At 48.2% G+C, this 15,658-nt stretch overlaps 5 protein-coding genes across 5 annotated transcripts; 4 read left to right on the plus strand and 1 right to left on the minus strand.

The window, feature by feature from the left end:
• Nucleotides 1–132: 132 nt before the first annotated feature.
• On the plus strand, nucleotides 133–1,145 carry DEU56DRAFT_919703 (uncharacterized protein; the record flags this gene model as incomplete). Its single annotated transcript, XM_041358315.1, has 3 exons — nucleotides 133–453; nucleotides 636–825; nucleotides 886–1,145. The coding sequence occupies 3 exons, from the start codon at nucleotides 133–135 to the stop codon at nucleotides 1,143–1,145; spliced, it is 771 nt and encodes a 256-aa protein (XP_041201297.1).
• Nucleotides 1,146–1,795: 650 nt separating this feature from the next.
• DEU56DRAFT_919704 (uncharacterized protein) lies at nucleotides 1,796–3,341 on the plus strand (the record flags this gene model as incomplete). The annotated part of the gene is made up of 8 exons (XM_041358316.1): nucleotides 1,796–2,215; nucleotides 2,271–2,396; nucleotides 2,438–2,458; nucleotides 2,508–2,633; nucleotides 2,694–2,840; nucleotides 2,904–2,975; nucleotides 3,034–3,083; nucleotides 3,140–3,341. The coding sequence occupies 8 exons, from the start codon at nucleotides 1,796–1,798 to the stop codon at nucleotides 3,339–3,341; spliced, it is 1,164 nt and encodes a 387-aa protein (XP_041201298.1).
• Nucleotides 3,342–3,548: 207 nt separating this feature from the next.
• DEU56DRAFT_934085 (uncharacterized protein) lies at nucleotides 3,549–4,865 on the plus strand (the record flags this gene model as incomplete). Its single annotated transcript, XM_041358770.1, has 6 exons — nucleotides 3,549–3,747; nucleotides 3,802–3,949; nucleotides 4,126–4,269; nucleotides 4,318–4,383; nucleotides 4,525–4,683; nucleotides 4,731–4,865. The coding sequence occupies exons 1-6, from the start codon at nucleotides 3,602–3,604 to the stop codon at nucleotides 4,863–4,865; spliced, it is 798 nt and encodes a 265-aa protein (XP_041201299.1). The 5' UTR covers nucleotides 3,549–3,601.
• A 286-nt stretch (nucleotides 4,866–5,151) lies between these two features.
• On the plus strand, nucleotides 5,152–6,722 carry DEU56DRAFT_749127 (uncharacterized protein; the record flags this gene model as incomplete). Its single annotated transcript, XM_041349405.1, has 8 exons — nucleotides 5,152–5,309; nucleotides 5,361–5,504; nucleotides 5,552–5,660; nucleotides 5,707–5,897; nucleotides 5,945–6,083; nucleotides 6,143–6,262; nucleotides 6,394–6,548; nucleotides 6,602–6,722. 8 exons carry the CDS (start codon nucleotides 5,152–5,154, stop codon nucleotides 6,720–6,722), a joined length of 1,137 nt encoding a protein of 378 aa, XP_041201300.1.
• A 6,596-nt stretch (nucleotides 6,723–13,318) lies between these two features.
• DEU56DRAFT_919708 (uncharacterized protein) lies at nucleotides 13,319–14,630 on the minus strand (the record flags this gene model as incomplete). The annotated part of the gene is made up of 5 exons (XM_041358317.1): nucleotides 13,319–13,414; nucleotides 13,475–14,164; nucleotides 14,219–14,296; nucleotides 14,347–14,453; nucleotides 14,519–14,630. The coding sequence occupies 5 exons, from the start codon at nucleotides 14,628–14,630 to the stop codon at nucleotides 13,319–13,321; spliced, it is 1,083 nt and encodes a 360-aa protein (XP_041201301.1).
• Nucleotides 14,631–15,658: the final 1,028 nt, after the last annotated feature.

Below are 15,658 nucleotides of genomic sequence, written 5' to 3' on the forward strand. Positions count from 1 at the left end.
ACACCCGTATCTGCACTTTCGAATTCTCGAAACGCTAAGTCCGTACTTATGTCTGCAGCTGCGCGCTCGCAGTGTGCCGTGGGCGTTCTTCATCTCTTCTCACGATGATAGCGGACACGACACACTGGCATCATGCACAGCTCATCTTTATTCTTCATTGCCTCTGAGCTGGACGAGGAACTCCTCGTTGCGAGCCCGCGACTTTGGGACACAATGTCGAAAACTCTCGTGTGGTGCGTGTGCAGTCAGTGCTGTCTTGCTGATGGTGGTCAACTCTTGCAAAACAAACGGACTCAACGGAGGCACGCAGAGGTTGAGCGCAGTGAGGCACATTTTGCACAAGTCACAGCACCGGAGTCGAAAGTAGCGGCAGAAAATCAATTGTATGCACCCGTCAGCTTCTCGCAATCTCGCTTAAGCACTCCAGAATCAAATGAGTTGAGGAAGACAATGGTGGGCTACCTTTTTCAGTTCCAACGACGAATATGATACTTATAGGACATTACTGCCGCACAGTCACGAGGAAGAACTCGTTGTGGCTGTACCACAATATTACGGCGCATATACTCACATTGAAAGTGTAGTAGGTAACTCTGGAGTGCGGAATGCCGGCTGATTATTCTTCTTCTTTGCAGGGTGCACAGATTGTCGATGTGTCGGTTCGAACACGCTGCTTGCTGGAGTTACCGAAGACGCACAATTCTTGGCTGTGGACTTGGATCAATCGATGCATCAATGTCATCTATAATCCCATCCATGTCAGGCTCGTCCTCCGAATCTCTCGTGTCCGGAGTCCTGTAGCGGTGGCAAAGCTGCAGCTGTCTCGTGAGTTCTTCCGACTCTGCTACACTTATTCCAGGCTCAAAAGCATAAGGGGTTCTGCAGGGTTTGTGGATGGGAATGGGTTGAGAAACATCGAGGACCCTGCTAGAGGTAAGGCTCGTTTGGCAGTGGTTGTGGATGCACTCGAGTCCGGCTTACTTTTCTTTGCGACAGGGGCCAATCGTGGATTTCCGGTATTGGAGGGCTTAAAGGGAGCAACATTGGAGCGCGAAGGCGCGTTTACACGCGGTCTTGCCTTGCTCGTTATGCCAGCAGATGGGAGGCGTGGTCGACCAGGGATAGAAGCTATAGCAATAGGCTGATTAGTAGCGCGAATATGGCAAATACAGCTGCTTCAAATGCATATGGGACAAATAATAGCAACGTGTTTATTCATTATATCGCGGTTATGACGTGAAATTTCGCCCTTTACTTGATGTTTCCCCCACATTACCCCCAACCAAAACTTTGCCCCAAAGTGCAGTGTATCCTAACTTCACTCTGTTCTACTCTTTTAGTTGCGACTAAAACGCGCAGGACTGCCCCGTGGTGTTCTTTGATGTTGTAAGTCCTTTAAATTACTTTGAATCATTTCTAAGGGCAGGCCAGTTGTGCGCGTTTTAGATCATAGTGGCAACCGTGACCAAACCAACCACACCACACGGAAAAGTCTTTGGTAATAGTATCGACTCAAGTAATGGTCGAGTCTCATGGAGTTGTGGGATTAGTCATGGTTTTGCAGTCTCTCATTCCCGAGCTACGCTCGGTCTCCTTCTCATCCTCGCCACCATTCTCCGAAGATTACATCGATATCCCGTGTCACGATCCCAACTCTGATAATATCGTCGCTGCAGTATCATTTTCAGCTCCCCGACTTTTAAAACCCACATCCCAACCTCGTCTTCATCCAAACGGTCGTGTCCTGTAGTGACACCCGATTTCGTGCGCAAAATTATCAAATACGAGAAACCGGATGGTATCCGCCCTTGATGTCGGCATCAAACTCAAAGATGAGTTTGAGGCTCTTGGAGTACAGGTTCTTGGTACTCCCATCGAGACTATCATCACGACAGAGGATAGGCAGTCATTTGCCCAAGCGATGGAGGATATTGGGAAGCGTTGTGCTCAGTCTGCTACAGCCACCACTCCAGATGAAGCGGTTGCCGCAGGGCGTGAGATCAGATTCCCTGTCATTGTTCGTGCTGCATACGCGCTGGGTGGTCTGAGATCTGGCTTCGCACAGGATGAAGTCCAGCTTCGCGCTCTTTGTAGCAAGGCATTCGCGACTAGCCCTCAAGTGCTTGTAGAAAAGAGCATGAAAGGTTGGAAAGAGATCGAATACGAGGTTGTCCGCGATTCCCGCGACAATTGTATAACTGTCTGTAATATGGAGGTAAGTGTCGATTTTCGCTGAACGGCGTACGCATGATCTCATGGTGCCCTGCTAGAATGTTGATCCACTTGGTATCCACAATGGAGACTCCATTGTGGTCGCTCCCTCCCAAACGCTATCCGACTTCGATTACAACATGCTCCGAACAACTGCGATCAATGTCATTCGCCATCTTGGTGTTGTTGGCGAGTGTAACATTCAGTACGCTCTGAATCCGATTAGAAGGAGTACTGCATTATTGAGGTATGTTTCATCATCTTAATTGATATTCATTGCACTGACATTTAAATAGGTCAACGCGCGTCTCTCGCATTCGTCAGCACTGGCTTCGAAAGCTACAGGTTATCCCCTTGCGTTTATTGCTGCTAAGCTCGGTCTGGGTGTCCCGTTAAACGAAATCAAGAACTCCATGACGAAAGTAACCAGCGCTTGCTTCGAGCCAAGCTTAGACTACGTTGTCGTGAAGATACCACGTTAGGACCTCAATAAGTTCAACCGGGTCAGCCGGCTTCTTAGCAGCAGCATGAAGAGCGTCGGTGAGGTCATGAGAATGGGCAGAACTTTCGAAGAGACCATCCAAAAGGCGATACAGGCGATTGACGATCAGTTCCTTGGATTTGCGAAGGTATGTAAGAGCAGTCTTGGTCAATTCAGTAAGATTAATTTTCTTGTTGCATAATTGCATAAGAACAACTTTGTGGAGGACATCGACGAGGAACTGGTCAATCCCACTGACAAGCGGATATTCGCCATCGCAAATGTATTCCATCGGGGGCGATAGCGTCGACAAGATCTGGCAGATGACTAACATCGACAAGTGGTACCTAACGAAACTTCAACACATTCATCGCATGGAGAAGCGCTTGTCGTGCGTAGACTCTGCTTGATCTTCGAGGTTTTCTAACGAATGCGCTACAACCGCAGAGATCAATCTATCTCTTCTGTCAGCAACAGAATTATCCTCCAAGCGAAGCAGCTTGGCTTCTCCGATCGCTTGGTAGCCAGTTGTTTGGGTTCAACGGAGTTAGCTGTCCGAAGGCTTCGTCAAGAAATTGGTATTGATTGGAGAGGGGCAGTGGGTCCCATATTGTCGAGCGCGAGAGAGGAGATTGTGGCGCGACTTTGAGCTTGGTCCGGGGTCACGACCAGTAGTGAAGCAAAGGCGGATAGGGCATGTTGGAGCTACGAGGGGGTCGTTGCCGTCATCGTCCTCGAGGGGTTAGAAGGACGGCGAAGAATCAGACACTCAGTCATGTAGGACAGACATCTCGATGATGATGATCACATGATTTAAGCAAAATTCACGATTGATTGGCGCGTCTAAGATGGCTAGGTCAAGTTATACTTATGGACTCGAGTGATTAACTCAAACCCAGCGAGCATCATATGCCTCAAAGCAAGTCGGAGCGCCCCCAGAAACACGCAAAACCTGAGCAAACGTCGCGGAAGGCGTATAAATTTTTGAATGCAATCGATGTCAGACGTGCTCGGCCCGGGAGTCCAGAATCAAGACCAGAATCCCCAAATGGAAGGTGCGCATACTTACGATCATCAGATTCATCATTACGAAGAATTTGTTCGCTCAGTCCCGCAGCCCTATCTGCATTGCGCTCAACTCTGTCTGTCAAGTCAGAGGAAATTATTGCTCCTCAAGATGAGAGAATCGCGCTTGAGTGGATGGAGAGTTCGCCAGGTGCTCATGACACCTTTGAGATATGGGAGGGTACGAATCAAGTGCGTGTATCCTTATTTCTTTCTCTCAGTGTCCTGATGTTGTGATGTGCTAGTCGTCCAGTCTATCGCTCCTTGTGTCTCTGTTATTCTCGGATTTTACTCTACTGTCCTCTCATTTCCCATAATACCACTCACACGGCATTCTGATTATCAAAACGTTGTTATCGCCAAAATAGATGCGTAAAATCACATCTTTCGCATTTGGCTCCAATGAGCTTCAAGTCATTCTCGTTTCATTGAAACTGTTCAATACTATCTCTCACTTTGGAGGTGGGAGGGAGCGGAAGGCACTTTGTGAAGCGTTTCCATGGGACATGAAGGTGCGTTCGCCTCCTTACGATGGCTCATCATCGTTCACGATACTTCAGACTTTCGTAAATTTATCGCATGAGGAGGAAAGGGAAAGGAGACGCAGAGGACGTTTGCAAGACCTGGTATGTCTCTGAGATATCTGCTGCCTTGAACTGTCTGAATTTCGTCAACCAGATATCCACACTTAATACGTCTTTTTTATTCTCTCCTTCATTAACTCTGAAACTTCCTCGCTGGTGAAATCGACTTTCCTCGAGCAACAGAGATACTATATATTGCTGTCTATCTTCAAAGCGCTTTCTCAAGATTCGTATCTGGTCGTCCGCAAGGTCCTCGAAATGTGCTGGGTTGGGCTGTGGTCTGATCCAAAAGTGAAACGGACCGTAAGGATTGGACTGTTCACTGCAGTCACAATTGAACATGTGAGTGATATTTGACCTAGATGGCAAGTAATTGACGTTCAGAATAGCTTTTGAAATTGTACGAACGCGCCGGTGCTGAAAACGCGGATGGTGACCACATCGTGTCTAAGGAGGAAAACTACCAGCAGATCGTAAACTTTTTCAAGGTAGTGATACTTTTGGGAGTCGGAAACGAGGGATGAGCTGATGCATGCGGTGATCAGGGCAAGGACGCAGACTCTACATAGAGTCGTCACGGTTGCTTTTCATTACAGCCCTGTCACGGTAAGTTATGTTATGGTGCCATTTTCAGACGAGACTCACCATATCCTCATTAGGCATTACTCTATATATCTCAATACCATAGGCGAGCATGTATAAAAAGTTCAGGTGAGGGTTTCTTACCTTTACCTTCTGTACAATTCCGAGTCTGTCACGGTCTCTTAGTTTTCGCGCTTCACCTCTGCCTTGACATTCCTCACTTTCACCATGTCTGCGCCAGAGCCTGACAATCAGTCACGCGACCTCGTGCTCCCGGACCTCTCTGGGGCAGTCCCTACCTCCGCAGATTCAAGGGCCAAGCGCCGTATTGCTGCGTTGGAAGAAGAACTGCAGACGATGAGGCAGGACAGAGGAACGAAGCAAAGGTTCGTCACGTACCATCTTTGTGTATACTCTTCCTCATTGATCCTCGAAAGAAAGACGACGTACTACGTTGCTCAGGGCAGGGCAGTTCGCCGCATGGTTGTCCTTTACACTAACGTGGAGGATTTGATCGCCGAAAACGATCGCAGGTGCGAGCCAGGCCTGGTGAACGGCGCGGTGCAGGACACTACCCCAGAGTAAGGCATCTTTTTTAATCCGTGACATGGCTAATTACAGTATTCAGGCAAGATCGCCTGCAGCGTGGCTACCTCGCACTCTCGCAGTCTCTGCCGTGGCTGCATCTCAAGCTTGCCGATTTTGAAGTCGATGAATCTGAGGACATGTTAAAAAAGGTTTGCGCTCTTCATCGTTTCGCGCTGCATACTCATCACACTATAGATCAAAAGAGGAGCCGATGCGGCCCGCGGCGACGACACTTCCACTCTGAAGGACCTCGTTGCTGCCTGGGTCAACCAGGATTTTCGTCCGTCCACGCTACTCAGGTCCAACGACAAGCAGTTGCGCGGCTTCGCGCATGACATTTGCGGGAAGTTGCTCTGCCCCGCCGAGTGGGATTGGAGTGACGGCCGGTAAGTATCACCCTTCGTCGAATCACATGACTCTGAAATGTTTGCAGCGTGAAGGCCGGGATTCGCGAAAGAACATCCGACTACATCGTGTCGGAAAATTCGTGGCCGCTGTTCGTATACGAGAATTACGCCATCGATGATAGAAACCTGGAGAAAGGTCTTTTCAGGTCCAAACTTCTGGTTCAGGTCAGTAGATGGGGTTGTACTACATCGCGAATATATATTCAAAGTCTTGGCGTTACCAGGCCTTCAAAGCTATCTTCACATCTCCGTCTTCCACAAGGGACGCTGATGGAGATGGCGACGGAGCTGACATTCTAGAGAACAATAGGCGCGCTCGACGGTCGTCGAACGATAAAGTCAAAGTCAAAACTTGCGTCGCCGCAATCATCAACACGAGGAAAGTAACCCCTCGTTCAATTGCATATGTTGTCTGTCAGGTGAGCAAAGATGATTTCTCACCCTCGATGCGCGGCTTATAACCTTTGTCTGACAGGTTCGTTTCGCGCTGTCTAGCGTCTCGTCTTGGCGTACCGTCGACGGCGACTTCGATTACGCGGGATTCTGGAATAACATCGTCTACTTCTTCGAGGACGTCCCTGGCCCTGTCGCAAAACATAGGGTAGCCAAGCTTTTGGAGTGGTGGACGAGGTATTGACTGTTTTATTGCTTGCTATGCATCATGTATCTAACATACTGTTCAGAAAGATTTTCGGCAAAAATCATCGCCAGGACCTAACTCCGGAAGTCGTGTCCAAGATGTCCGTCACAGCGCTAGCTGAGCAGAGAAAGGCGCTAGAGGACGCCGCTTATGACTCGGAGTAGCTAGATTTTTGTTTTGTCGTATATACGTGTTTCAATAATTGCTTGAATGTAATCCTTATGTCGCATTCACTCTTAAATACTGAGATTGGCAATCGAAATGATTCATTTCAGAGTAGTGATGTGCATGGCCCGGCTTCAAGCCGTGGGCCGGCCCAAGCCAGGCCTGATTAGGCCAAGCCAAGCCAGGCCAAACTCACGGCCTGAACATGGCCCAGGGCTCGGCTTTGGGTTTTGGAAAGCCCAAGCCTGCGGCTCGAGCCGCGGCTCTTTGTATGATCAATCATGATCGATCTGTCAGGTACGAATCCATTTGCGTTGCCACTCTTCTACGACTCTAATAGATGCTTAAATCAGGAACTCTCAGCCGATGTCAGGCATGTCACTCGTTTGTCTCGTTTTGGGTCGCACTCGCCCATAATCGACTAGGCCGAATCATCCTGCTCATTCTCGGATGGATCGGATTCCAACGAAGTGACAATTTTGATCGAGATAAAAGGTAAGTACTAGTAGTCTTCGCTCCAAATAATCTAATGGTTGGAATGGTCCATACAGACAGTGACGACGAGCCGCGTATAGTGCGTCCAGTGCGCAAAGTCAAACCGACTGCTGCGCTCCTGGAGCACTCTGAACAGGCTGCACTCCCCTCTCAAACCCTGGCTATCAATGCCTTCCGTGCTGCACAGGCCGCCAAACGTGTTGCCAATGACACCCAGCCCACTGTCCCACAACAAATACCAGCACCCAGCCTGCCCACTCCTGAAGCCACGCTTCCTGCCCCTGCACCTGCAAACAAAAGAGCTCGTCTTGAGGAGATCGAGGAAGATGAAGAATCCAGCGATAAGGAGCGTGAAAATGCGCGGGCGAATCCAAAACGTGAGTTTTCATCTGTCATTCACATTTCCGTTTCTCACCTGACACTATTAGCCAAACGAGCCCGTCGCCAGAAACCTGCTCAAGATAAAGAAGAGGTTGACGAGGATGGTGTTCTTGTGGACATCAACGTGCAGCCCATCACCGACGAATCTGGTCCCACACGCGAAGATAAGACTCGCGACATTGACGAGTTCTTTGGTAAACCATTCGAGCACACTGGTACCAATGGCACGGTGAAAAAACACCGCAAGTGCAAGGTCTGTCCGTACGTGTGTTCCATTTCCATGTATTTAATTTTATTAATGCTACATATCAACTACTAGGGACCACTGTATCATCGTAAACGAAACGTCGACACTGCGCCGTCACTCTGAAGCTAGATTTGCTGTAAGTTTTCATATTTTTGTTCAGGCGAACATATAAATTTAACATGAATCCACTGGCACATAGGGCAAATATCGGAAATGGGCAAAGGCCAACGCCTTCGTATCTAAATTGCCGGGTGACGTCGCAGCTGAGAAAAAGAAAGCAGCGCAGGCGCAGCAAGCGATCGATGCGCATATGACTGAGCGCAAGTTATCAGAGCGTGTTATTCCATACAGCGACCAGCTTTTTAGAAAAGCTGCAATTGAGTGGCTCGTTGCCACGGATCAGGTAAGTCTCTGAGTTGTTTGTATCATCTGGCTGCATACTAATGAAAATCAGCCCATACAGGCTCTCGAGCATCCAAAATTCAAGGACATGGTAGATGTGGCCTCGCGTGCTACTCGAGGCGTCAAAATTCCTGGTCGAAAAGCAACCCGCGCTGAGATCATCCGCATGTTCAAGAACCACATGACCACGCTCAAGAAGAAATTGAATGTACGTACCATCCTTTGCAGTTTCTATTCATTCCTGACAATATTCTAGAGTCAATCTGTCAGTGGCGCGATCAATGTTACATGTGACGCGTGGCAGGCTGACAACACAGATGGGTATTTTGCCGTCACCGGCCACTGGATCGAGGAGAACAATCCGATGCAGTGGGAACCTGGGAACGCGTTACTTGGCTTTACGAGGCTCAATAACGCACACAATGGCCAGCGTCTAGGTGGCACATTATTCAAGGTGCTCGATCGGATTGGTGTTGCACACAAGGTTTGCATAGTATTATCTCCTCATGATTGCTACCTTGCTTATATTTCCACCTGCTAGATTGGCCATGTTACATGTGACAACGCCGCCAACAACAACACGATGCTGGAAGAGTTCTCGCGATTGTACGAGGCGAAGTACAACAAGAAATTTCCATGGCGTGAACGCAAGATAAAGTAAGAAGTCTTCATGATTTTTTTGCTGCGTACTAACAATTTCAACAGCTGTCTAGCGCACATCATCAACCTTGGCACACAAAAGCTAATAAGTATGTATAGCCAAGCGCCCCACTACAATCCACACGATCCGCATGGCCACGATCCGGATATGTCTCAGAAGGTTGAGCGTGACGAGATCGGCCTCGTTCGCAGCATCTGCATCAAAGAACGTTCCTCGGCCAAACGGAAAGAGTTGTACAGGACTATCCAGACGAAAGCAGGTGTGTCTTTGCCGACACAACTGCTGATTGACATGAAGGTTCGATGGTCTTCAACCTATGTTATGCTTAATCGTGCCGAACACAACAAGAAGGTGCGCATTTGATCTTGTTGTACCCTATTGTTCTCACTCTTACTTAGTATGTTGACACGTTTGTGTACGAAATGGGCCGCCAAGAACCCAATCTAACCAAACGAGCGAAAATCGACTTTTTGCAATTGTCACCCGCTGAATGGTCACGACTTGGTCATTTCGCAGACCTTCTTTCATACGCCGACGTTGCTCAACAAGCCTTCTCGTCGGATCGAGGTTCAACTCTCCATCTCGCAATTCCTGCGCTGGAGACACTTTACAAATCTTGGTCTTCGCGAGCAGAAAGGCCCAAGTATGCTCGGTTCGCTGATTCACTGAAGGCCGCCGCAGCAAAAATAGATGAATACTACGAGAAGACTACAGATTGCCCAGCCTACGTTATCGCTATGTGTTCGTTCTCTTCTGTTTAAGCTAGCTGAGTTTGACGGTGTGCCGTTGTAGTACTTGATCCGACGTCAAAACTGGCATACTTCAAAAAGCACTGGCCATCCCACTTGCTCGATGATGTGCTTGCTTGTGCTGAGAATGTGTTCAAAGCACACTTTTACAAGCTTAATCAAACTCTGTCGTCGTCGCAGCCTACAACCACGAAAAGCAAGGCCGCTGGCCTCAAAAAACTTATTCGAGAGGTTCAAAGTGACTCCGATAACGATTCTGAGGCAGACCCAGGTGCCACGTCCATTGGCGACCCAGCAACACCATGGAGGGCCGAGTTCGCGAGCTATATCGAAACTATCGAGGCAGCTCCCTCAGCAGGTATGAGTACTATCCAGTGGTGGGGTGTAAGTGACTTTCATTTCCTCTGACTCGAGGCTGATCACTGTGTCCATTTAGATTAATGCCTTGAGGTATCCTGTGTGGGCTTCGCTGGCAAGAGACTTTCTATCCATTATGGTAGCGTCTGTCTCGAGCGAGCGAGCTTTCTCGCAAGGAGGGATCACGATCAGCAAGCGGCGTAATCGGCTGAAAGGAGATATCGTTGAGGCTCTACAATGTGTTAAGTGCTCCCTTCGTCATGAACTTATATTCCGCGAGGCCGGTCCTTCATCTCTTGTGGAGGAAGAAGCTGATGATTCTGAAAATGAGGCTGAGGCTGGTGAGCACGAAGTATCCAAAGACGAACCAGCAGATGACGAGGGGTGGGATGTGCTGATCTTGGAGGATGATGATGACGACAATATGTCAGAGTTTGATTCATTAGGTGACGAATAAGCGCTGTACAATTGTTGATATATTATAGACCATTTTTCAAGATATTTCAATGTTCAAAGCCGTGAACAAGCCCAAGCCAAGCCGCGGCTTAGGCCTGGCTTTGGCTCGTGGCCCGGCCTGAGGTTTTTCAAAGCCCAAGCCTCCCCAAGCCAGGCCTAAGCCGCGGCTTTCAGGCCGAGCCGGGCCCGCACAACACTATTTCAGAGATGATTGTGAATAGTGACTACTCCTCGGCATGCCATCTAACGTAAATTTTATTGCACCTTCTAATCTACCAAGTAACAGGTACACTTTGTATTGTAAACTGCTGTATTTGTGGGCGCTATAATCAATACTATCTTGTCTGCGGGCGGCATCTGTCGTGGAAAGTTGGCCGAGCCGAATGCCCCTCATGTGGAAGAAGTCGTCCAGTCTCAAAGATGAGAGGCGCACTTGGTATATTAAATTACCCCCGAGCAGATTCCGGACAAAGGTCAATCATTTACTGAATTAAATACTAAACGCACCTCACGATCTCCCCGCAGTTTCGCCAACCCATTCTTCAATCTCCAAACGGTGAACTGTTCTGCCCCCCCTCGTTTCTTATGTCCATTGTGCCGGTAGGGAGGAGGAGTAATTGTTGTTACCATTATCTGTGATTGCCGAGGCTGATAAGAATATAACAACTTGCTCTGCAAAGGCAATACTAGAACCGCGCACCTTCGTCTTGAATTCTGGCAGGTTTTCTGGCAGAATATTTTTCCGGTCGTGTTTAGAACTGGCACTAATTTCGCGATCTCGGGCTTTGGTTTTCAGATCTGTCCTGTTTTTGAAACAGGCTGGACTTGAATGTATTGTACGAAGTATGTATCGATTTCGGGCTTGTACGAAGTCAGTGTCGATGTCAGGACGGCGCATTACATCTATTGTCAGAATGAAGTGGCCAATCATCTAATATATTCGTCGTGTCTCATTTCTGTTATAGGCTTTGTCGTTGCTCCCGCATAACACGAGGCACTCATATGTTCTAATCAAATATTTTTGTCAGTGAATGTCCTATCGGGTGATATGGTTTTTCATCTGCTAATACCTACCCTTTTGATACAGTGTGAAGATTGTGTTTGTTATGCAGGATAATGGAATTTGGTAGTGCGTAGTAGAGGACTGAGCGGCACTACAATATTTCGTTCAATTCGGCAGTCTGGCAAGATCCTGACCGTTATGGCATTCAGGACATTGAAGAACATAATCCGAACTAGCCGCAGGACTCGATGTGATCCATGTAATGGATAGCTCAGTCAGCCTAGGCAAGCGTCTCCCACATAGGAAATGAGTGTCCAATGTTCATTATTTTACTGACTATCGCGTGACACAAGAACCCTCGCACCTGTGGTAGGTGTCAACTTTTGCGCTCGAACTGATACTGATGGCCCCAGATTTCACTGAGTGGGCGTGGGTGACATCTTGCTTTCACAGGATAATTCAAGTAGAAGGCGGTATGACGAGCACAGGACAACTTGGTTGGCCACCATGTACATACATCGTTACTATGTAAGGTCAAATATGTATGTGTAATACCCACCGCCATATTTATGGCGATTGTTGTGATGGTCATGAATATATAGTCAAATATGATATTTTAATATGTTCATCTGTTTACTGATGACACGACGGGCTCCCATTTTAGGGATCGCCCAAGCTCTCATCGAGAGATTCATAGCTGCCGTCATGATGCCTCCCCGTGGTGACTCGCAGCAAGGCTACCACAAACAAAAACACAACAAATTTCCATCTCGTAATGCACCTCGAGCTCATTGCGATGTTCCTCCATTTTCTTCAACATTGCACCTGTCTTCAAGTCCCGCAAGCGAAGTGTCCATTTAAGGCGAGGTGGACTTGGCAGCAGGAATTGTGAGTCTCTTCCAGAACTTCCTCAAACTTCCTGCAGAGGTGCGTGCACTGTTGACCGGGACGCAGACGACTCTGATGTCACTGGGATTATTTGTTTGCCTGACATAGTCTCAGCGGACCCTATGGCTTATTCGGCGTCGTTTGTGGAGTGCGATTGGACTGAACAGGACAGCTGGTCTGGGTGGCTTGGTCGGGTTTGCGATACAAACCTCGTTGGCTGGCTACATCGCTAAAGGTATTTCCCTCTATGGAAAATGGTTGTCGAGGATGCGAGGACAGCCTTTGGCATTGCATTTAATTCAGATGCTTCTCTTTTCCTTTTCTTGATCAAGGCAGGTTGAATTTTTCATGCGTACTCCATGCTTCACTACAGGTTTCAGCATTGCTCAATGCAAATGTACACAAATAGACGATGCTGTGTGTTGAACAACTGGCTGCTGGTATCAATGCCGATCCCCTCGTTTGTCGTGCTGTAGAGGTGAATTCATAGTGAGTATCTGAGCTTACTCACTTATGTCAAAGCGAGTTGCAATGACAGTTGACAACTTGAGGGATGGAGTTTGACCCTCCATTTTGGTGGGCACCGCTACTTGACCGCTACAGAAATGCAGTCCTATAAGTTAGGCGCATCCCGAATCAGACTGGCAAGCACATCTCATCGAATAACTTCATGAATGAATGACGCCGAAAGCCACGTTGTGAGACGTACGATCCGCCGAGGACGATGTTAGCTCCGTCAACCCTCAAGAACATGACAAACAAACGTAGCCGCCTCAAAAATATTCGAGCCTAATTAAGGAGGGAAATTTTGAAACCAGGGCAGCAAATGGAAACCACAGACGCATAAGTCATACAACGTAAACACAGGGAGAATCAGAGCAAGATATATTGTTATGAGGATGGGGGCACGAAGTCAGAATGAAACCATGCAGAACGTCCCGAATTCCCTTCCAGCCTCAGTTTTGATTAATACCAGAAGTGGGGGGAACCTCATAGTCGTCGCATGTCACTTCAGAGAAGCGAAGTTTCGTACCGACTTTAGGGTTGCCGTACTAATGGACAAAAAACATCTTTAGCGAAAACAAAACCCTTTGAAAAGCAGTAGAACTTACGCTTGAAACTGAGGGCGTGTCGGTTGGGCAAGTGAATTTCAACGCAGTGTTAATGGGACCACCACGCAGTTGAAGAGCGCATTCACCGCCGGCACAAGTCGGGATACCATTGAATTTCCCGGCTTCGTTGCCATTGGGGGTGAACATCGAGTGGCCACCAAAGGCGTTATTGATCCACCCTTTCGTTCCCAGTACATCGTCGTACAATCCATGCTGATCTTGGAGGGAGAAGGACTGGCCCATCTCAACCTCCTCTCCACTGGAGCAATCAGTGGGCGATTTGCAGACTTTGAAGGGGATATCATCGAAGAGGCCGTTTTTGACGTAGTCAGGTTTGTCCCGGTTGAGGCCGAGTTGTTGCCCATCGGAGAAGGAAAGGATGTAGCAGTGACCGTATTTGATGCCTAGGTATTTGCCGTGCCCACAGACTGGATTATTCGTGCACGTGCAAGAGGGTTCGACACCGCCGTGTCCATTACCACATGTCTGAGGGTAGGGATTTACGGATGAGACCGTTGGGACGCACTGGCTGCCGACCAAGTGTGTCCCAACCGGGCACTGCTGAGAAGGGGCAGTAGGAGTGTCTGTGACACACCTCCCATTGTTCATGTGATGACCAACCGGGCAGCACCCTCCGGGCTCAGAGCGGCTTCCGCTATCAGGCGTCCATACGTGATCCTTGCCGCAGCACTGTCCCAAAGTGTTGATAAGCATGATTGATTGGAACACAGATGGAAAGCATACCTTGCCTATCTGTGCAGGCTTGTCAATCCATGTGAGAACATTCGTGTCATCTGGACAACACCCCTTCTCTTTGGTGTTCTGCTCAGCTACTCTCAGTGTCAGTCCCGCAAATGTGTGTACGGCCTTACCGGATCAATAAACTCAACGCCGTGGCAGATTTCTTGGACGGCTGTCCGACGGCACTTTTTTATACCATTGCTGTCGTAAACTTCTTCCCAACCATCAGGGGACATGCCTGATGATACACATCAATTGAGCGTACTTGTGAAGGTGTATTTGACCGCAGCAAAATGTACTCACCTGCTTGCTTGGCGCGTTCTCCGCAGGTCAAAGATGCATGCAACACTGCCTGTTGAGAAAACACGACATAGGCTTGTGAGAGAGCTAAGGCAGCTATAAAAAAGAGGCGCATCGTTGTGGATGAGACACCAGGGAGTTGCAAAGTATCCTTTTATACTTTGCTAGCGCTCCATCCCCTGTAAAGGAGAACTGATGATTGGCATCGGAGTTCAAGACAATGATGGCACACAGCATAGAAGAAACCAGTTCCCCCGGTTTGTCTGATAAGTTCTTATTGTGGAAGAAATAAGCCCTGTGTAAGTCAGGACTACTCGTATGGCAATAGTCGTAATATCTCAAGCAAGTTCTTTCTAAATCGACGAATCAGCGACGAATACTGGAAGGAAACCCACCTTACTTGCGCACCCGCGTCAATTTTTTTGCTCATTGTGACAATAAAACGAATGTCCAATCCGTCATTAAATTTTACCATGGATGGAAATCAGCCGGGTCAGTTAGAAGCAATACCCGGGGCACTGGAGTGGAATGAGAACAAAACCTTACCTGGCAGCAAGATATACATATCTGACACGAGGCCAGTCCAGAATCATGTACTGATGGCTGGCTCGGATCGAGTGACCAATATACATGCATCAATCGAGATTGTACCACCTGCAATCACAACGTCAAGTGACAATATTATGTCTGTCAGCGCCATTCGAATGACGGTAAGAAGTGGACTTACTTCTAACGCTCGTGGAACATAATGATCCAACGGATGGCCAAGAAAGATCGCGGTGACAATGCGCAGATCAAACTGCGCCGGTGATATTTCCACAACGAGCGGAATTAATTTACAATCGATGAAGCGCTCTACGTTTTCTCAAAAGTCGCGTGAACCGATTTGAAATCAAAAATCGGAGATTCGGAGGAGCATACACCATCACGTGGGCGTTGAGATGGTTCCCAATCATCATGTCAACAGTCTTGGAGAGCTTGGAATTTGGCTAGAACATGTCAGGGATATCTAAGTTCAGGCCCCAAAAACCACTTAACTCAAAAATCTGCGGAGAGGGATCATCATTGACGAGGATGCTGGCAGAATGGCTGGATCGGTTCCTCGGAGACCAATCAAACAAGCGCCTTAGCCTACAGAGGGTG

The sequence above is a fragment of the Suillus clintonianus genome (assembly GCF_016758775.1).
Source record: "Suillus clintonianus strain FC179 chromosome Unknown DEU56scaffold_178, whole genome shotgun sequence".
Lineage (NCBI taxonomy): Eukaryota > Fungi > Basidiomycota > Agaricomycetes > Boletales > Suillaceae > Suillus > Suillus clintonianus.